The 22,707-nt window shown below is 46.0% G+C and overlaps 1 protein-coding gene across 2 annotated transcripts in view; it reads right to left on the bottom strand.

Moving 5' to 3' along the window:
• LOC119851188 (carboxymethylenebutenolidase homolog) overlaps positions 1–18,576 on the bottom strand; it is a 28,444-nt gene extending 9,868 nt beyond the window's left edge. Inside the window, exons 1-3 of one of the 2 annotated variants that reach the window (XM_043508469.1) lie at positions 18,388–18,576; positions 2,320–2,542; positions 1,290–1,397 (exon numbers count right to left, since the gene is read on the bottom strand). In XM_043508469.1, the coding sequence (XP_043364404.1) occupies positions 1,290–1,397; positions 2,320–2,534 (323 nt within the window). In that variant the 5' untranslated portion in view covers positions 2,535–2,542; positions 18,388–18,576. Of the gene's footprint in view, positions 1–1,289; positions 1,398–2,319; positions 2,563–18,387 lie in introns of those variants that run through there. The other variant, XM_038390618.2, reaches the window with a different exon arrangement.
• Between the last annotated feature and the right edge of the window lie 4,131 nt (positions 18,577–22,707).

Raw genomic sequence — 22,707 nt, 5'->3', positions numbered from 1 at the left:
GGCCATGGTTCCCAGCCAATGGGAGCTGCAGGGCAGCACTTGGAGCAGGGGCAGCATGCGGAGCCCACTGGCTGCCCCTATGTATAGGAGCCGGAGGGGGGATATGCCACTGCTTCCGGGAGCAGTGCGAAGCCACAGCACGCATGGAGCGGGGCAAACTCTCAGCTGGAGCACCGGACCAGGGTAAACCCTGGACCCCGCTTCCCAGCGGTAGCTTGAGGGCTGGATTAAAATGTCTGAAGGGCCGGAGGCGGCCCCTGGGCCGTAGTTTGCCCACCCTGACCTAGAGTATCTGCAACCCTTCCCTTTCTTACCAGCCCTACTAAAATACCCCTTCACTTTAGCCAAACATCGGAGTGATTATTGGGATCCACCAGGTCTAACATCTACAGAGTCTAGCACCTGAAGCCCCTTCAGTGTTTGCCTCAGTCACGGTACACCCGGCGTGCTACTAGTGCCAGAAGTTTGGTGTGCCCTTGTCCTAAGTGGCTGTAGTAATTATGCCACTATCTCCACAAAGTGGGAGAGCGCAGACTCATATCCTACTTTCAAGAGACACTTGCACACATCTGGGTGCCCAGCCAGCAGGACACCACAAGGCCATTGGTCAGATAACTGGTAAATTAAAAAATAAGCACCTTTCATGGCACTTTTAAATATAAACTGAAATCCATGCAATTCCCCTCACTCCTAGTTTTTCCTCCCTTTCTCTAACCCCTCCTCCACATCCTTACACTTTTGCAAAATAAAAAGCACATTATGATCACACACTTTTGAAGTAACCCTCTTTCCCCCTCAGTAGGCATCTTTTGCAGTTCCCCCCAGGCAGCCTTGAAGCACTGACCTGGCCCCATGGAAGAACATGGTGCAGCAGCTCTCCTCTCTTAGTGTGCCCAGGGATGGCCTAACTTTTCAACCTTTAACTCCTGTAATGCTCCCTCCCACACAGGCTTTGTCTACTCTGTAATCTGGAGGACTGATTGCAACACCATAGATAGGTAGATCAAAGCAAGCTTGAATAATAATAGCCGTGAAGCCAACATGGCTGGGGGCTATTTGAATATGTACCCAGAGTCCTGGGCAGGCAGGGCCAGCTGTTGCAGCCACCCATGTTGCACCAGCTTCACTGCTGTTATTACTCAAGCTAGCTTTGATCTAGCTACATCAGAGCTAGCCCTTGCAGCTGCCTAAAGGCACTTAAATTCTCTTTAATTGCTACATTAAGTCCATATCTTTATGTTTAGGTGCCCATGAAGCTTTGACATTTCCAGCATAAATATACATCTCACCTGTCCACTTTTGTAGGATCTCGATCTTTCAACCAGTCACCAAACTCAGCCCAGTGATCAGCAGATGTCCAAGGTTTTTTCCCCAGAAAAAAATCTGGGCAGATGGCTCTGTATGAAAAATAAAATTGACTCAACTTTTAGGTCCAGGCAATAGCAACAGGGAAAATCTATGTACACCCCTAAATATTCATTCGGCCCTTTTTTGCCCCATAATGGTCACCCACATGGTTAGTGTCAGTATCACCTCTTAATCATCATGCTATTCCAGTAGTCAGAAAATTACTTAACAAGATTTAGTAAGACTGAGTACCTTTCCCAGACCTAAAGAAGAGCTCTGTGGAAGCTTGAAAGCTTGTCTCTTTCATCAACAGAAATTGGTCCAGTAACAAGTATTACCTCACCCACCTTGTCTCTCTAAAAAAAATACAGTGTTTCTGTAGAAAATAAACTGATGCTATATCACCTTATCTTTAAAAATCAAATCCAAAGGCCAGTGCATTTAAAAGAAATCTTCATCGCTATGCACACTCGCACTCTCTCGCTCTCATGTTACATCTTTGCTAATGAAAGCTAAAACAAATATTGTCATGTTGTCTAGGCTCAAACAAGTTTTGTTTTAAAGAGAGGTTGCACAACCTACCATGAATATACATTTCTTGTTAGTATTTCTAATTAAATTTCAGTTTAAAACAGTTTCAGTTTTTTAAATCACCCACATTGCTGGGCACTCAAACACAGCAACCTTTTGTTGGTGCTTCTGTTAGTGCACTGCACCTTGACATTTCTCAGAACTCTGCTTGTGAAGCCACTATGTTCCGAGAATTGTTGCACCCTGAACTGAGAAAACCTATTCTACACTGGGAGCTGTCAGGAAGGTACCACTTTTATGTGTCCTTTATTCTTAGATAAGTAATTCAGACAGAAATGACATGATTTCTCCTTGTATATGGAAAACACAATTTGGAAATTTGAATCTGGTGAACTTGAGTGCATCTCTTTGGGAAGAAATCAGTAAAACAATAATGCTTACACATATCCCTCAGCTGCCACTAGATCAGCTATGTATCTAATGTCTGGGAATTGCCATCCATATATGTCATGAATCACAATCACAGCTTTGTCTGTGACAGAAGATGGTTTGCAAACATATGCCTTGATGTGCTCCACTTGCTCTTCATGTCCAAAGCCCACATAATCAGTTCTTTTTCCAATATCATACAGGAAAGGTTGAGCATCTAAAGTCATTTGAAAAACTAAAGTAAAGTAGAAATGAAAAAAGATATTAAAATATTAGCATAAAACAAATTAAATACAAGTTAGATTTTCAGAAAATATTACATTGAGTGACATTATAACATTAATGAATAACTTTAATATGTCATGTCTCAAAGGGAAAATTAAAATTGAACGGTAATGTTCCAAAGTGAGAAACTTTTCGAATAGATCTCAACCAATCCTGTTAGTAACCTGAAAATAAAGAAAGGAAGATAAAAAAAACAAAGTTAAGAATGACATACACAACTTAAACATTTGGGGCCTATTTCTGATATCACACCGTTTTACCCTTATGCAATGCCATTAACCACAAAGCAGTTACTCCTGATTTCCTCTGATGTGAAAGGAGAAACAGGCCGATTATAATACAATTTGATGGTGAACCAATAAGAACCTCACATGAAGAAAATGCTGGAAGTTGTCAGTAATGAGGCATGTGAATTTGGACTGGTTACCTTGTGGTATTCCCACACTTGGTCAAGTTCATGGATAGTAAACAGCAAATCAGGAAGTGTATATCCTATAGTTAAGGATACGATTTAGTCATGAAGGTCACGGATGCCGTGACTTTAATGAACCTCTGTGACTTCTTTGACTTCAGCCCCTGTGGCAGCAGCAGTCAGTCACCGTGGCAGTCAGCCCCCCTCCTCCCTCCCAGTTATTTTTAGTAATAGTCAGGGACAGGTCACAGGCTTCCGTGAATTTTTGTTGGTTGCCCGTGACCTGTCCATGACTTTTACTAAAGATAACCATGACAAAAGCTTAACCTTAATGATAGTCAGTACGGGTAGCAGCAGACATGAACCTTTGTAGTCTTATATCACAAACCCAAACAGTTTTTCTCTCTAGCTATGCAGATAAATTTGAGATCAACATCAGAGAAACGGTAATTCCAGAATAAAGATGTAGGTGATGATTTTACAGGTGGCACTGGTAGCACTGCCTACACTTAAGGTTGTTCCATTATCAGACTGTGATTTGAGGATCTTGGCCAGGCTTAAACCATCTGGGCTGAATTTTTCCATGCTAAATGTCTGCCTCAGGCCCAATATTGCTTTTGGAAAATTTCAACAAAAAGGGTCCAGCCATTTCTGAGAAACAGATTAGGAGGAAATATGTTTTTTTGCCCATGTTAAAATACTTCTGACAACTGTTTTACTGAGAAAGTTTAGCATCCTCATGCTTTGGAGCAGGGGTTTGAAATCTGGCAGGGGGCGGCCATTGTGTCATTGATGTGCTTTTTGCCATTCTCATAAAAAACAGCCCACATTTAGTGAGTATCTAAGCCTCTGAAAACTCTTAGTTCACATGTGCTCAGTAGACACTTGTCAGAGTTTGGCAGCTAAATTCTCTGAGGATTCCATCCTCAGGGACTGAGCAGGACTTTCACTGCAATTGCTTCTGGTGCTGGGGGCTACTATGGATCTGGAACTGAGAGCAGGGAGTCTGTCTTTCCTGTGTTTTCAAGGCTACCCCTACTGGTGCCGTGGAGAAGAAGGCTGTGTGGAGAAGAAGGCTACCTGACTCATGCAGAGAAAAAACAGACTGGGGTGGGGGTGGGGGGGAGAGGGACAAGCAGTGGCAGTGAGAAAGTATATTGGGACAAGAAGTTGGGGGGAGAGGGGCCTGGAGACTGAATGTGGGAGTTGTTGTGGGAAGGGAAACTGAGACAAGGATCCTTGGGGTGGGGGTAGAGAGTGAGAATGGTGGTAAGCAGCAGAGGAAAACTGAGGATCCAAAGAGGAGCCCAATGTGGGAGACTGGACCGGGCTGTGCAGGAGACTGGAAGGGGACCCAATGAGTAGGGAAGACTAGGATTTGAATGGGAAGCCCTGAGTGGGCGAGTAGAACTGGCTGGGAAAGAAGACATTCTTTAGTTACATGATCACATCCCATTTTTTCCACAGGACCCCTGCCTCATTCAGTGCACAGGAAGAATGCTGCTTCCTGAACAGCTATTCATTATTGTGTTTTCTCTTCACTGTTCAATGCATGACCCCAGAACTTATTTATTGCACATGATTCAAAACAAACCCTGCTCTGAATATAGAATTATTAATTTCCTCATGGGCTTATTTGTGTTGCTTATCACTATAGTAACTGAATGCTTCACAAACTTTTATTTTCTCAACACCTCTGTGAGGTAAGGTGGTATTATTAGCCCCAATGACAAAAGATGCCCCCACCAGTTCTTTAGGGCAGCATTCAACTCTGGGGCACCATTTAGGGGGGACAAGGGAGAGGGGCTCTGCTCCCCCTCCCTCCCCCAAGGTTTCTTAACTGAAGAGCAGCCTGAGCCCTGGTCTATACTAGGAGTTGAGGTTGAATTTAGCAGCGTTAAATCGATTTAACCTAGCACCTGTCCACACGACAAAGCCCTTTTTTTCGACTTAAAGGGCTCTTAAAATGGATTGCTTTACTCCACCCCTGACAAGGGAATTAGCACTGAAATCTGCCTTGCCGGGTCAAATTTGGGGTACTGTGGATGCAATTAGACAGTATTGGCCTCCAGGAGCTATCCCAGAGTGCTCCATTGTGACTGCTCTGGACAGCACTCTCAACTCAGATGCACTGGCCAGGTAGACAGGAAAAGGCCCGCGAACTTTTGAATCTCATTTCCTGTTTGGCCAGCGTGGCAAGCTGCAGGTGAGTGCAGAGCTCATCAGCAGAGGTGACCATGATGGAGTCCCAGAATCGCAAAAGAGCTCCAGCATGGACCATATGGGAGGTACAGGATCTGATCGCTGTATCGGGAGAGGAATCCATGCTATCAGAACTCCGTTCCAGTTTTCGAAATGCCAAAACATTTGTCAAAATCTCCCAGGGCATGAAGGACAGAGGCCATAACAGAGACCCGAAGCAGTGCCGCGTGAAACTTAAGGAGCTGGGTCAAGCCTATGAAAACCAGAGAGGCAAACGGCCGCTCCAGGTAAGAGCCCCAAACATGCTGCTTCTATGATGAGCAGCATGCCATTTTAGGGGGTTCAGCCACCAGTACCCCAACAGTGTGCTTTGACTCCTTCAATGGAGAGGGAGGCAACAAGGAAGCAGGTTTTGGGGATGAAGAAGTTGATGATGATGAGGTTGTAGATAGCTCACAGCAAGCAAGCAGAGAAACCAGTTTTCCCGACAGCCAGGAACTGTTTCTCACCCTGGACCTGGAGCCAGTATCCCCCGAACCCACCCAAGGCTGCCTCCTGGACCCACCAGGCGGAGAAGGGACCTCTGGTGAGTGTACCTTTTTAAATAGTATACATGGTTTAAAAGCAAGCATGTTTAATGATTAATTTGCCCTGGCATTCGCGGCCAGTACAGCTCCTGGAAAAGTCTGTTAATTTGTCTGGGGATGGAGCGGAAATCCTCCAGGGACATCTCCATAAAGCTCTCCTGGATGTACTCCCAAAGCCTTTGTAAAAGGTTTCTGGGGAGGGCAGCCTTATTCCGTCCACCATGGTAGGACACTTTACCACACCAGGCCAGTAGCACGTACTCGGGAATCATTGTAGAACAGAGCATTGCAGTGTATGTTTGCTGGCATTCAAACAACATCCGTTCTTTATCTCTCTGTGTTATCCTCAGGAGAGTGATATCATTCATGGTCACCTAGTTGAAATAGAGTGCTTTTCTTAAGGGGACATTCAGAGGTGCCCTTTCCTGCTGGGCTGTTTGCCTGTGGATAAACAGAAATGTTCCTGCTATTAGCTACATGGTGGGGGAAGGGGGGAGGGGTTAGCCACCCGGTGGGGGGAGGCCAAATGCAACCTTGTAACGAAAGCACATGTGCTATGTATGTAATGTTAACAGCAAAGTTTACCATGAAAGAGTGTACTCATTGTTCTATAAAATGTGTCTTTTTAAATACCACTGTCCCTTTTTTTCCCTCCACCAGCTGCATGTGTTTCAAGGATCACAGGATCTTCTCCTTCCCAGAGGCTAGTGAAGATTAGAAGGCGAAAAAAACGCACTCGCAATGAAATGTTCTCTGAGCTCATGCTGTCCTCCCACACTGACAGAGCACAGACGAATGCATGGAGGCAGACAATGTCAGAGTGCAGGAAAGCACAAAATGACTGGGAGGAGAGGTGGCGGGCTGAAGAGGGTAAGTGGCGGGCTGAAGAGAGGACTGAAGCTGAAAGATGGTGGCAGCGTGATGAGAGGAGGCAGGATTCAATGCTGAGGCTGCTGGAGGATCAAACTAATATACTCCAGCGTATGGTTGAGCTGCAGGAAAGACAGCTGGAGCACAGAGCGCCGCTACAGCCCCTGTGTAACCAACTGCCCTCCTCCCCAGGTTCCATAGCCTCCTCACCCAGACACCCAAGAAAGCAGTGGGGGGGGGGCCTCTGGCCACCCAGCCATTCCACCCCAGAGGATTGCCCAAGCAACAGAAGGCTGGCATTCAATAAGTTTTAAAGTTTTAAACTTTTAAAGTGCTGTGTGGCCTTGTCCTTCCCTCCTCCACCACCTTACCCGGTGCTTCCCTCCTCCACCACCCCTCCCAGGCTATCTTGGCAGTTATCCCCCTATTTGTGTGATGAATTAATAAAGAATGCATGAATGTGAAGCAACAATGACTTTATTGCCTCTGCAAGCGGTGATCAAAGGTGGGAGGGGAAGGGTGGTTAGCTTACAGGGAAGTAGAGTGAACCAAAGGGAGGGGGGGTTTCATCAAGGAGAAACAAACAGACCTTTCACACCGTAGCCTGGCTAGTCATGAAACTGGTTTTCAAAGCTTCTCTGATGCGCACCGCACCTTGCTGTGCTCTTCTAATCACCCTGGTGTCTGGCTGCACGTAACCAATGGCCAGCCGATTTGCCACAACCTCACACTCCGCCATAAATGTCTCCCCCTTACTCTCACAGATATTGTGGAGCGCACAGCAAGCAGTAATAACAATGGGAATATTGGTTTCGCTGAGGTCTAAGCGAGTCAGTAAACTGCACCAGCGTGCTTTTAAACATCCAAAGGCACATTCTACCACCATTCTGCACTTGCTCAGCCTGTAGTTGAACAACTCCTGACTACTGCCTGTGTATGGCTTCATGAGCCATGGCATTAAGGGGTAGGCTGGGTCCCCAAGGATAACTATAGGCATTTCAACATCCCCAACAGTTATTTTCTGGTCTGGGAAGAAAGTCCCTTTCTGCAGCCATTTAAACAGACCAGAGTTCCTGAAGACGCGAGCGTCATGAACCTTTCCAAGCCATCCCACGTTGATGTTGGTGAAACGTCCCTTGTGATCCACCAGTGCTTGCAGCACTATTGAAAAGTACCCTTGCGGTTTATGCATTCGCCGGCTTGGTGCTCCGTGCCAAGATAGGGATATGGGTTCCGTCTTTGGCCCCACCACAGTTAGGAAATCCCATTGCAGCAAAGCCATCCACTATGACCTGCACATTTCCCAGGGTCACTACCCTTGATATCATCAGATCTTTGATTGCATTGACTACTTGCATCACAGCAGCCCCCATAGTAGATTTACTCACTCCAAATTGATTCCCGACTGACCGGTAGCTGTCTGGCGTTCCAAGCTTCCACGGGGCTATTGCCACTCGCTTCTCAACTGTGAGGGCTGCTCGCATTTTGGTATTCTTGTGCCTCAGGGCAGGGGAAAGCGAGTCACAAAGTTCCATGAAAGTGCCCTTATGCATGCGAAAGTTGCGCAGCCACTGAAAATCGTCCCAGACCTGCAACACTATGCGGTCCCACCAGTCTGCTTGTTTCCCGGGCCCAGAATCGGTGTTCCACCGCATGAACCTGCCCCATTAGCACCATGATGCCCACATTGCCAGGGCCCATGCTTTGAGAGAAGTCTGTGTCCATGTCCTCATCACTCTCGTCACCGCGCTGATGTCGCCTACTCGCCCGGTTTCACTTTGCCAGGTTCTGGTGCTGCATATACTGCTGGATAATGCGCGTGGTGTTTAATGTGCTCCTAATTGCCAAAGTGATCTGAGCAGCCTCTATGCTTGCCGTGGTATGGCGTCTGCACAGAAAAAAGGTGCAGAATGATTGTCTGCTGTTGCTCTGACGGAGGGAGGGGCGACTGAAGACATGGCTTACAGGATTGGCTTACAGGGAATTAAAATCTACAAAGGAAGTGGCTTTACATCAATGAGAAACAAAAACAACTGGCCCCTTCAAGGATTGAACTCAAAACCCTGGGTTTAGCAGGTCAATGCGCAACCCAATGCTCAACCCACTGAGCTATCTGTCCTCCTGGTAGTTCAGGCAGGACTGAATCTTCATTAAACTTTTCAAGGTGCCCCCGACAGACCACACCGAAAAAATTGTCGGCTGTTGATTTCACAGAGGGAGGGAGGGGGGAGCAAATGAATACAAAACAAATCTGGTCTATTTCTTGTTTTGATCCTCTCCATCTATCTTTTACATCTTTGGCTGGCAGCAGACGGTGCAATAGGACTGCTAGCCTTCCTCATCTCCTGGCTGCTCAGCAGAAGACGGTGCAATAGGACTGCCGGACCTGGACGAGTCACTCCTATTTCAGTCCCTGTGCCCATGTCTGCCCAGGCTCTCCTGACCAACCTAACCGAGGTGGCCAAGAGCACCTCGGACATGATGATGATGGTTATCAAGCCTATTGCACCGTCTGCTGCCAAAAGGCAATGAGCTGCTGCTGTGTAGCAATGCAGTACCGTGTCTGCCAGCACCCAGGAGATGAAAGGTGACAATGCTGAGAGGGCTCCATGCTTGCCGTGGTATGGTGTCTGCACAGGTAACTCAGGAGAAAAGGCGTGAAACGATTGTCTGCCGTTGCTTTCACGGAGGGAGGGAGGGAGGGAGGGCCTGATGACATGTAGCCAGAACCACCCGCGACAATGTTTTTGCCCCATTAGGCATTGGGATCTCAACCCAGAATTCCAATGGGTGACAGAGACTGCGGGAACTGTGCGATAGCTACCCACAGTGCACCACTCCAGAAGTCGACGCTAGCCTCGGTACTGTGGAAGCACTCCACCGAGTTAATGCACTTAATGAACTTAGAGCATTTTGTGAGGACACACACACAATTGACTATATAAAAACGATTTTTAAAAAAATGACTTCTATAAATTCAACCTAATTTCGTAGAGTAGACATACCCTGAGTGTGGAATATGAGGTCTGCAGAGGAGAGGTGCTGCTCCCAGCTTGTGCCCCTAGGGCAGGGGGTCAGTATTTTGTTTACAAAGAGAGGCAGCATGATTAAGACAGGGCTGGTAGTTAAATTAAGGATCTTATGAAATGAAAGTCCTTAGATGAGCCTGTAAGACAGGAATTCCTCTGAGGGGCAGGTGTGCGTGTGTTGAAGAGTGAATGCATGGGACTCAGGAGAAATACAGCCTGAGCCAAGTCCTCTGAGTCAAGTTTACATGGGTATCATAGGCATGCACCCGGGGTGTGCCGGGTGTGCCCAGGCACACCCTAATGCAGGGCAGAGCTCTGGGGGGGCGGGGCTGCGTGCTTCCGTGAGGCAGCATGTCTGGCTCTGCGCTGAGCCAAACGCTGCTAGGAGCCTCATGGGGTTGGATAAGGGGCGGGGGCAGTCAGGGGACAGGGAGCAGGGTGGGTTGGATACATAGGTGGCGAGATGGGCCGTGGTGCCCATGCTCCACGGTTCGGCGGCGTGGGGCGCTCTCACCTCAGGGGCAGCTCCCCCTCCCCGGCGTCCCTGTGCACGCTGCCTCCCAGAGCAGACCTGGTTCCCAGCCCATTGGCCAGGAACCTGTCCAATGGGACCTGTGGGGGGCGATGCCAGAGCTGCCTGACCGCGCCTCCCCAGCAGGGATGGGGAGGGAGCTGCATGCAGAGAGAGGAGCAGGAGTCTGTCACTGTCAGACACAGACGGGAGGGGCATTGTGGGGACAATCAGATGGAGCCGGGGGCAGGAGAAAGGAGCAGCGATGGGCACCCTGGGGCTGATATAAAATACACAGTACAGAGGGGGCTTCTTGGAGGGGTGGGGGGTATAGCAACACTCTCTTCCCCCACAGACCAGACCCAGGCTGCAGCTGGCTCTGTCTATCACGCTGTCCCCCACCCCACAGAGACCCACACAAACCTCTGCCCCCATGGAAGATCCCCACCAGCCCCTGTGCCCCCATCACCCCTCTCCAGAGAATCCCCCCTTTGTGCCTCCAGAGACAGCTCCCCCGCCCTGCTCCCGAGCTCCTACAATCTCCCCCTTTGCCTTCCCCCTCTTGCCCCCAACTCATTGGCCAGGAGGCTCCCAGACTGTTGGCCACCAAGGCCAATGGGAGCTGCACCTGAGGCAGGGGGCCTGCTTGCAGATGCAGACCTGCCTGGCTGTGCCTCCACAGCATGGGGAGGGGGAGCCACAGGTGAGCAAACCCCGGTCATCATCATCACAGGTACAGCAATTCTCTGGATATTTAATTTCACTGAGGCAAGTAATTTAATGAGTACTTGTGGCACCTTAGAGACTAACAAATGTTGTTAGTCTCTAAGGTGCCACAAGTACTCCTTTTCTTTTTGCGAATACAGACTAACACGGCTGCTACTCTGAAACAAGTAATTTAATCTACTCTTCCTTTCCAGACAGTGTGTGGCTTTTCCTGTAAGAAAACTTACAATTTCTTTGCAAAGAAGTCCAGTTATAGTTTTTCACTTGAGAAGTATATTTTCTGATTGTTCATAAGCTCATTTATTTTGTTAACTCAGTTTCATAGGGAATTTTAAAAGTCACTTGAATTGTAACTGTTTTTTTCCATTGGTCCAAAACCACATGGAAGATGCGCAGATTTTTATTTCTCTGGGCCAAACCACCACCCTATGTAGAAATGTAAATGTCAGAGCTAGAAAAGCTCTGCAAGGGTATAGGTCCCTCAGGAAATTGTCCTCAAGTCATTCATTCTTCTGGGCATTCCATTCTATTGTTCCCCCTTACAATGAGAGAGATCAGTGTCTCCACCCACAGGGGAGATGCAGAAGACTGGGCCAACCCTGCAGCCACTCTGCCTCTACCTTTGTTCTCTGTCTGCTCCCTCTACCAGCCCCTTTGGTCTCCCTGGGATTCCCCCTACCATTACTCCCTCTGGGTTTTCTTTCTCTGGAGCTTCTCATGAAGTAAAGTTGTCATTACAGGTTCTTATCTCTGTAATGTATTTAATTTTGATGTATTTATTAAGTGTTAATTAATGCACTATGGGAGTCCCCCTTTAGCCCTCTGTGTCAATTGATCCTCTTCTTTCCAAATGTTTTGCCCATAGGGTTTACCGCAGCCCTAGGGCAGCCAGCAATAACACCTGCGCCTTTGCAATGGGGTGAAGGAAGGGGACCATGAGATCCCTATCTATGTGATTTGCAAGAAGTGTTATAATTACTCAGGGTACTAAATGTGTTTAAATTATATAAATGCCTTGTAAAATCCCAAAGCAAGCTCATTTTCATTTCTCATATAATAATCTCATATAGAGTATACACACATTTTTCATTAATTCTATGAGTTGATTTTATTATTATTATTAATTATATTAACTAGGTTACTGGTTTTTTTCAGTGTGGAAAATAGTGTGCTAAATGTTCGCCTTAAAAAAAAAAATTCCCTGGATGCACACCCTAATGAAATATGCTGTGCACGCCTATGATGGGTATGTCTACACTACAAAGTTGTCAATAAACTTTTGTCTTTCATGGGTGCTTATAAAAGCACCCCCCAGGAAATACAAAAGTTTTGCCGATGCAAGCAGCAGTGTGAATGTGGGAGCGCTCTCTTCTGACAAAGCGAATGCGGCTGGAAGTGCTGGCAAAAGTGCTGACAAAATACTGACAGAGAGCATTTATACATGCTGACTTTTAGTGACAAGGCTGTGTCGACACAGCCTTGTCACTAAAAGCTGTGTAGAGTAGACAAGCCCTCAGAAAAGAGAGAGATGTGAGGGGGATGGGTGAAAAGAAGGGGCCAAAACCCAAGGAAGGGCTAGCAGTGGCATAGAGAAGTTCCCACTCTGCCTGTGGTTCTTATGTGGCCCCATCCCCATAGTATCTGAGTGCCTCACAATGTCTAACCTATTTCTCCTCACAGCCCCTCGGTTATCCCCATTATACAGATGGGGCACTGAGGCACACACAGACTAAAGGTCAGATTTTCAAAGGTATTTAGTCACCTAGTGGGATTTTCAAAGCACCTAGAAGGTTAGGTTCTTTGTAAACCCCACTAGATGCCTAGCTGAATCTTTGGGTGCTGTGACGGGGCAAGGCCAGATGGCTATAGAAAAACAGTGGGAAATAGATATATTAACTCCAGGCTAAACAAATCCCTGGTACCAGGATAAGTGAAATGGCAGCTGCTCAAGGTCAATTAAGACACCTGGGGCCAATTAAGAACTTTCCAGAAGGCAGGGAGAAGGCTAGGTTGATTGGGACACCTGAAGCCAATCAGGGGCTGGCTGAAACTAGTTAAAAGCCTCCCAGCCAGTCAGGTGGGGGTGCATGTCAGGAGCTGTGGGAAGAAGTTGCGCTGTTGAAGAGGCTGAGTAGTACACACCATATCAGGCACAAGGAAGGAGGCCCTGAGGTAAGGGTAAAGTGGAGCTTGAGGAAGTGAGGGCTGCTGTGGAGGAAGTAGCCCAGGGAATTGTATGTGTCATGTTTCTAAAAGGTCAGCTACCATAGCTGATACTATTAGGATCCTTGGGCTGGAGCCCGGAGTAGAGGGTGGGCCCAGGCTCCCCCCCCACCTTTGCCCCCTGATTAATCACTGAGACTGGGAGACAACAGAGACAGTGCAAGGAAGGGTAACTTCTCCTCATCTCCCTTGCTGGCTTATGATGAAAATGGCTCAGTAGACTGTGACCCTTGTCTCTAGAGAAAGAAGGGTTATGTGGAGGGTCACAGTGAGTCTCTGAGGCTAGCGAAATACACCAGGAAACATGGGACCCACGGAGGGAAGGACAGAGCTTTGTCATAGTGCCTAAAATACTTTGAAACTCTATCCCTAAGGGACTGGCCTGTGGTCATACAGGAAGTCCTGGGCGGGGGGGGGGGGAGGGGGAATACAGGCCTCTCAGGGCTAGTTCCCTATCCACTGGACCAGCCTATTTGCTGCATGCTGCAAAAAAAAGAGGACTCAGATGGGTGCAAAACCAAGAAGGCCAGTTCTCTGAGACTCCAGCAATTGGTCCCAGGTGATTGGGAAGGATGTCATGGTTGATAGCATGAAAAGCAACACAGAGGTCAGGAAGGATGAAGAAAGAGTGAGAATGAGAGTCAGATGAGAGGAGATCACTTAATCCCCAAGAGGTGGCAGGTTCTGCCCCATGCTGGGTTGTAGAACAATGTCTGCTATGAAATTTTATATTTTAACTGAAAATGATTTTGTTTTGTCATTTTTTTATTCTGAGTTTGAGAAAAGGAAGGAATGAGAAAGTGTTGCATAAGTATCAGATGTGTTTATGCCTGACATTCTTAGGGTTTCTGCTGTATTCAGGCCAATTCCAGTGAAAAGAACAGAAATCTCATCCACAGAGTCCATAAAATTGATGATTATTGCCATGATTTGTATTATTTGCTGGGCACCATCTGTGATCTCAGCACTGTTCAGAATATGACAGAAAATATAGTCCCTGAGCCAATGTATATAAAATGTGTAGCTCTGGATAAGATGACTCAGATATTTAAGTACAAAGTGTATAGTTATTGAGCACATGTTAACATCTCTGAGTGGAGGCACTGATGCCAAAAGGAGTTTTAGCCGATTAAGGACTGGAAGATTGGACCCTCCAACTTTTTTTTCAACAGGCAGAGCTGCCCAGAGCTCCTGTGCCTGTTTATTTTTCTTTCCTGCCTGCAGTGGCCCTGATATACCTCAGAAGACTCAATTTTTTCCTCAACTTGAAAATATGGAATTTTCTTTGTTTGGTTTAAAATAAAAAGAAAAGGAGTACTTGTGGCACCTTACAGACTAACAAATTTATTTGAGCATAAGCTTTCGTGAGCTACAGCTCACTTCATTGGATGCATTCGGTGGAAAATATAGTGGTGAGATTTATAATATACACACAGAGAACATGAAACACAGTGTGTATGATAAAACCCATTGTTTCATGTTCTCTGTGTGTGTATATAAATCTCCCCACTGTATTTTCCACCAAATGCATCCGATGAATCATAGAAGGTTAGGGTTGGAAGGGACCTCAGGAGGTCATCTAGTCCAAGCCCCTGCTCAAAGCAGGACCAATCCCCAATTTTTGCCCCAGATCCCTAAATGGCCCCTTCAAGGATTGAACTCACAACCCTGGGTTTAGCAAGGCCAATGCTCAAACCACTGAGCTATCCCTCCCCCCTATCCTTTTAAAAGAATAAATGGACACAAATCAGATGTCAAGAATTATAATATTCAAAAACCATTTGGAGAACACTTCAATCTCTCTGGTCACTTGATTACAGACCTAAAGTGGCAATACTTCAACAAAAAAACTTCAAAAACAGACTCCAGCGAGAAACTGCTGAATTGGAATTAATTTGCAAACTGGATATAATTAACTTAGGCTTCAATAGAGACTGGGAGTGGATGGGTCATTACACAAAGTAAAACTATTTCCCCATGTTTATCCCCCACCCCAACCCCCCACTGTTCCTCAGACGTTCTTGTCAACTGCTAGAAATGGCCCATCTTGATTATCACTACAAAAGGTCCCCCCTCCCCCTCTCCTGCTAGTAATAGCTCATCTTAAGTGATCGCTCTGATTACAGTGTGTATGGTAACACCCATTGATTCATGTTCTCTATGTATATAAATCTCCCCACTGTATTTTCCACTGAATGCATCCGATGAAGTGAGCTGTAGCTCACGAAAGCTTATGATCAAATAAATGTGTTAGTCTCTAAGGTGCCACAAGTACTCCTTTTCTTTTTGTGAATACAGACTAACACGACTGCTACTCTGAAACCTGGTTTAAAATATTCTCCTATGAGTCACTGCAGTGTTGTGTTTAAGAGTCTTCTGGAAAGTAACTAGCCTTTAAACAGAAGTGAAAGCAGTGTTGCCAAATCTCATGATTTTGTCATGAGTCTAATGCTAAATTATTGTTTTCTTTAAAGGTCCAGCTCCTGGATTCAAGTGATATGTGATGATATCAGCCTTCATTCTTAATGAAAAAGTAAGTTTCTAGCCCTCGTGGCTGTGGAGAAAGCTTCAATATATGACCCCAGTGCACCCTAAAGGCTCAAAAAGCAGAAGGCAAATAAAAAGAACATCAAATCTATTATTTTTACATAATCTCATATTTAAACCAATCTTCTGATTTTTGATGAGCCTGACTCATGATTTTTGAACATATGGGGTTGGCAATACTGTAAAAGACTTGAAAGTGTCATTCATTCCTGTTTAAAGTCAGTTTCTTATCTATTATTTGTAGTATGGTAACACCCCAAGAGCCCCAGGCAGGTGCAATATAAACTCCTGGGGCCTTGCCCTAGTAGGATGTTTCCAATCATTAAATGACCAATTCCAAGCTTGGTGAACTGCAAAAAGTAAGTAGCCTAAATGACAGAAAGTGATCTAGATTTTTCTACAAATGTTTCAATTAATGTATTCAAGAGTTAGTAACAAAGAATATACATTAACATTTTAAACCTAACCAGTGTCCCTTAAGTGACTTGACACAGATGTGAGAACATGTTAGTGTAAGAGTTGAGTGGGTCTAATATTCATGTAATTTTCTTTCTTTACATGCGCATTGCATACAGTGCTCCTGTCAGCTAATTTGAAAGTTATTATCTGCAAAGAAAACTAGATTTTCCAGGTGCCTACATAGCCCTTGGAATCACAGTTAAAGGTGCCCCCCCACCAAAATCTGAAATGCCAGCACTGATTTAACTGCCTGAATGCCTTCACTTGACGACGTGGAGGATTTTGATAGCATCCTCTTTAGGCAGTCACTGCATGCTCCTGTAATATTCGTCCCCACACCACCTTTATTCCATCCAACATGGAGCTGGGTTAGATAAAGTCCCGGCAATGCTAGAATCTGGAATATCTCCTATCGCTGCTCCTTCACCTCATTCCCTCTTCCTTCTTTACACCAATATTATCCACCATGCCTTCCCTCAGCCTATTTCCCCTGCAGCACTACTCCAAGTAACTCCTTCAGGTTTCCTAATTTTCACCCTTTGACCCCCACGCCTGTCCTTGTTGTTTTTTCCATTGTTCCTCCTCCCCCCCATCATTATTTCAGTCCCAGGCCAGTGGTCCTCCCCGTAGACTGTGGGAGGGTCCTTTAGCAGTGGGCGGGTGCAAGCACTTCCCAGAACCCAAAGGACTACTCCAAGCAATAGTCCCCTGCCCACCCCCAGCCCCCCCACCCCAGGCCAACATCTCATCACAGAACATTGGCCTACAGGGGATCGGGAGGTGCTGAACCTTTGACATACAAGGGTAGCAGCTTGGAAGTGCTGCTCGACCCAGCCTCCTCAGGCTTATTCTTTTCCGGTGTGGTACTTGCGGCATATAAGGGTGGCAGCTTGGAAGTGCTGCTTGGCCCAGCCTGTTGAGTCCAGGGACATATAAGGGGTCATCTTGAGAGTGCTGATTGACCCGGTCCACTCAGACTTGCTCTGTTAGTGTGTGTGTGTTCATCTGATTCTGGGGCTGGAAGACCCAGTCCTGGGGAAATCGAGATCCTGCAGGATAGCTCCACTGGGAGGGGACTTGCAGAATGGAGAAATAGAGCTCCATATGAAAACACAAGTGACACAAGCAGTACATTGACAGAAGTACAGAATACACCCGCCTCAGAAGAGTAACCCTAATAAATGAGAGTACCCCAAAGTAACAGGCAAAGCTGGTAACACAGCCATGCCTCCACTGCTGCTACCCATACTACTGCAGCTACACTTCTGTTTATACTGCCACTTGTTTTCATCAAGCTACCACAAATATGTGTACCTGAGCAGGGGAATCATACCACTACCTTATAGCATAGACATAGCCTAAGAAATGGAATTGGACTTTAGCAACAGCAACAACATCTAACTTCTTCTCTTTTCCCCAAAAAGGACAGCTATTACCATCTAGAAGACCGTCAAACAAAGGCTTTTTTCCTACTAAAGACTCTCTCCAGCTAAAGGTAAGGGAAACAGGGATGTTGGTAAAATGAAAGTCTTATTGAATACTTTACATTTCAAATACTTTAACTGTTTTTCCTCCTTTTCTGTATCTTTAATAAAAGGCTAAAAGAATTTTAATGGCATCCTTGCCATGGTACTAAGCAGGCTGAGATCTCTGTATACCAAATCCCAGACCTTCTTTAACATTATTTAATATTGGACAGTGACAGAGTCATGTTAACCTCTTTGATTCATTGGGCCCATATATTTCATCTAAATTAATGTAATAGTGCTGAAGAACTATTAAATTATGATTAAAAAATCTAGACATTTCACTATTCAATAAAGCCTCATTTTACCCTTGATCTATGTGCAAACCCAGCCATTGACGTCAATGGGAAACCTGCTGTGGGCTAGGGGAGTATATAGACATAAATTTACACCAGCCTACAGAGCATAATTCAAAATGAAACTCAGCCCTTTCCCCAGAATGAGTCAAACACCCTTTGAAGGGTTGTCTCTATTACTCTGGATCACCTGTTCAACTCTCACTGCTTACAGAAAGAGAAGTAAAAATCTTATTTTACAGTGGTGATTTTTGTGCAGTATTTTGGTCATTTTCAAGGAGACATTTCCAACCTCTCAATGGTTTTAAATATGCCCCCCCCTCCATTAGACCTGTCCTGCAGTTGGAGCAGCTGCTGCGTTTCTCTGCTCAACACATTCTTAGTAGAAGGATTTGCTGTGTAGGTACCTGCAGTTCGATCCCAAAGAGTAGATCACTCCCTTCTTCTCTTAAGCTACAAACCTGCTTGGTGTGTCCAAATAAAAGAGGAGAAAAGCCAGCTCTGCTGCCAATACGTTGTTGCTGCTGCTACTTCTAGCACACTGCAGCTCTCCTGTGAAATTTGGAGTTAGAAGGAGGAAGAACCCAGCACCCTAGTTACCCAGACATGGAGAGGGAGGAGATATACCTTCATGGAGCAAGGCGGGGCTGTCTGGATTCCTATTCATTTATCTCTCACACTGCCTTTAATTTTTTTTTTTTTTAAGACAGGTTGGAGTCTGCTAAACAACATGTACTGAACATTCCCCTTCCTATATTGTCTCCACTTTTCCTACCTTCTCTTGCAGTTGCTAGATGCTAAAAACTGTACCATTCCTAACAAAATAGAATGGAGAAGTAGGAAGAGAACGGCAACATACTGGAGCTTTTCAATATAATCAGAACTGCAGTCTAAAAAATACTGAATGATGTGCCATGCTGTCATGTGAGGCTCAGTAGTTCCTTTGGGCCTTAGCAATTATAACCCAGTCCAGTGACACCTTCTGTTATGGTCTGTGTATGTGCATTTTGTTTTGTACCTAATAAACAATTTTTTAATGTGACTTCTACTGTTCTAAGAAATTCAGTGTAAAAAGTCACTGTGGTCTCCCTGGCACACTCGTAAAACACACTGTAGCCACACACACAAAAGCATTCCACATAGTTTCAGTGTTCTCTAAATAAACTTTTGATTAGACTTGCTTTCAGCAAGGCTAAATACCAGTTCAGTCAGAAACATTCAGTCAGAAATTGTGCATTTTACCCTTTGATCTCAACACCATCAAGTTTGCATTCAGTCTGACCTTCTCTGGCAAGGAGCTCTACATTTGGGGTCATGCTGCCAAGGGATTCCCACTGTCTGACACTCAGAAGTTGAATCTATTCAGCTGGAATGGAGTGGTCTACGAGAACCATAGTGCTGATACAATATGTGGAATTCTAGCTGCCAGATCTGTTTTTTTCAAGGCACTTGGCAAAGTCCACCTCTTTCCCCAGGCTTCTGGGGAGAGAGGAAAGCTGGGGGCTGGGATGAGTGCAATGGATTCATTTGTTCAGACACACTCTGGTGACAGGCTCTCCTCCACCTGAGATGTGGTGCTGTTCACCCTTTATCTTCTTGAAGGTCCACAGTGATACATTGTGTTTCATGTAGTTCCCCACAAATGAGGTACCATGGGTGTGGTTTTCCAAAAGGAGGTACGCTTGTGTGTGTGGGGAACAAAGGGTGCCAGTTTCATGTTACACTATCTGTTGATGCATCAGATAAGATGCACAGGTAGTTCCACTGTCAGTGGAAAAATACACCCACACACCCATGATTTTGGCCTCTGCCATTTACCAGGTATTGTACTCTACAGGTGCTGGTTGCCTTTGGAGACAGCATCACAGAAATTTCCAGAAATTGTGATAATATTTATGGCCCTTCTTATTTCACTAGCTTTACCAATTAATTCCCTCTTGCTCTTGAATGCTCCCCTGCCTCATGATTAATTGGCAACATGGGAGTCTCACCATCCTCCCTCTCAGAAGAAAGATTTGGAAATGCATCGTTCCCAGATGAGAATGTCTCTTCAGATGCAGTGATCTTATCTGCTTTATTCTGTGAGGGGATGACAGACGATGTCATATCCTCTACATCCAAAAGAGCCCCACCAGGGCCTAACTAGTTACTTTTCCCACTCCAAGTAGAATGCTATAGCCTGTCTTATAAAAATGCCAAGTGATGAAGATGAAGCTATGAACAAGCTCACATTAGGACTGTCCATTAGTCAGCCCTGGACCTAAATGTGCCTTAGACAGACTTGGTTCTCACTCCATTGTTGCTACGTATACTCCAGCAACTTATCACATGCTATCAGCATCAGTATCTGCAATAACTAAGACATCAATAGTAATATAGCTAGGGGATGGACTTGTTCCCCAGTCTCCTACCACACAGATTACGACTCCAATCTGATAGCATGACGCAGCTTGAACTGAGCTAATTTCAAGAGATGTTTTCAAATTTTACTACCCAAATCCCTGTGCAAGACAATAGCAAGAGCTTGAAGCTACTAATGCCTTAAGGCAACTATGAACTATTTCACAGATACCCACACTATGCCCTCAGTTGCTAATCGGGGGTGGGGTGGGAGGAAAGGTTAGGTTTTCTCTGTGCAAAACCCAAGTTCTTGAGCTATTGAGACACACCTGGTCTGGCTGCCAGGCCAGAGTGAGTTGTCAGACTACCTTTCAGCCAGTATTAATCTGCCTTGTTCGTGAATGGGAAAATACACAAAGAGCAATACTAGGTTAACTGGGGATTGTTTCAGTCCTCACCATTCCAAAATAACCCATTAACTTTTCAGGTATAAGAACTGCACTGGCAATTTACAGGAGCCTGGGGGGGATGAAACTAATTTATGCATGTCAAGTTTAATTTACACTAAATGCTATTACTATTAGTATAAATACTATTCAAACTGTAAACTAGGAGATCTTCAGTGATCTGAAACTCAAAAAAGAGTCCTACAAAAAGTGAAAACTAGGTCAAATTACGAAGGATGGATATAAACAAAAACACAAGCAGGTAGGCACAAAATGAGATTAAACTAGCTAAAGACAAACAGTAACAGGAAAACTTTCTACAAATACATTAGAAGCAAGAGGAAGACCAAGAACAGCGTAGGACCGTTACTCAATGTAGAGAGAAAGACAACAGAAAATGTGGAAATGGCAGACGTGTTAAATGACTTTTTTGTTTCAGTTTTCACCAAAAAGTTAGTAGGGATTGGACATCTAACACAGTGAACACCAGTGAAAATTAGATAAGGTCTGAGACAAAATAGGGAAAGAACAAGTTAAAAATTACTCAGATGAGTGAGATGTCTTCAAGTCAGTAGGGTTGCCCTGATGAAATACTTCCTAGAATACTCAAGAAGCTGACTGAAGAGATATCTGAGCCATTGGCGATTATCTTTGAAAAGTCATGGAAGACAGGAGAGATTCCAGAAAACTGGAAAAGGACAAATATAGTGCCAATCTATAAAAAAGGGAATAAGGACAACCCAGGGAATTACAGACCAGTCAGTTTAAGTTCAGTACCAGGAAAGATAATGGAACAAATAATCAAACAATCAATTTGCAAATACCTAGCAGATAATAAGATAAGTAACAGACAGCATGGATTTGTCAAGAACAAATCATGTCAAACCAACTTAATAGCATTCTTTGACAGGGTAACAAGCCTTGTGGATGGGGGTGAAGCAGTAGTTGTGGTAGATCTTGACTTTAATAAGGCTGTCTCGCATGACCTTCTCAAAAATAAAGTAGCAAAATACAGTCTAGACCGGGGTGGGCAAGCTAGGGCCCACAGGCCACATCTGGCCCATCAGGCCTTTTAATCCAGCCCTCGATATCCGGCCGAGGAGTGGGATAAGGGGCTTTCCCTACTCCGGTGCTCCAGCCAGGGAGCGGGGTCAGGGGCTTGCCGTGCAGCTGCTATGCATGGGGGCTTGCCGCGCAGCTCCTATGCATAGGAGCAGCCAGGAGTCTCTCCACACGCTGCCCCCACCCCAAGCACTGGCCCCTGCAGCTCCCATTGCTGGGAACTACGGACAATGGGAGCTACAGGGGCGGCACCTGCAGACAGGGCAGCATGCAGAGCCTCCTGGCTGGTGCCACGCCTCCATGTAGGAGCCATAGGGGGGCATGCTGCTGCTTCTGGGAGCTGCGGGAGTGGCATCTGCGGATGGGACCACATGCAGAGCCACCAGGCCATGCCTCCACTTAGGAGCCGGAGGAGGGACATGCTGTTGCTTCCAGGAGCTGCTTGAGGTAAGCACTGCCCAGAGCCTGCGCCCCTGATCTCCTCCCCGTACTCCACCCCCGCTGCCCCAGCCCTGATCCCCCTCTCACCCTCCGAACCCCTCCATCCCAGCCTGGAGCACCCTCCTGCATCTCAAACCCCTCATTCCCAGCCCCACCCCAGAGCCCGCACTCCCAGCTGGAGCCCACCCACACACCCCACTCGCATCTCAGCCCACTGCCGCAGCCTGGAGCCCCCTCCACACCTTGAACTCCTCATTTCTGGCCCCACTTCAGAGCCCCGCACTCTCAGCTGGAGCTCTCACCCCCCTCCCACACCCTGACCCCAACTGCATGAACATTCATGGCCCGCCATACAATTTTTATACCCAGATGTGGCCCTCAGGCCAAAAAGTTTCCCCCCCAGTCTAGATTGAGCTACTATCAGGTGGGTGCATAACT

The sequence above is a fragment of the Dermochelys coriacea genome, chromosome 2 (assembly GCF_009764565.3).
Source record: "Dermochelys coriacea isolate rDerCor1 chromosome 2, rDerCor1.pri.v4, whole genome shotgun sequence".
NCBI classification, from domain to species: Eukaryota; Metazoa; Chordata; order Testudines; family Dermochelyidae; genus Dermochelys; species Dermochelys coriacea.
This window is presented reverse-complemented; position numbering and strand designations above follow the sequence as displayed.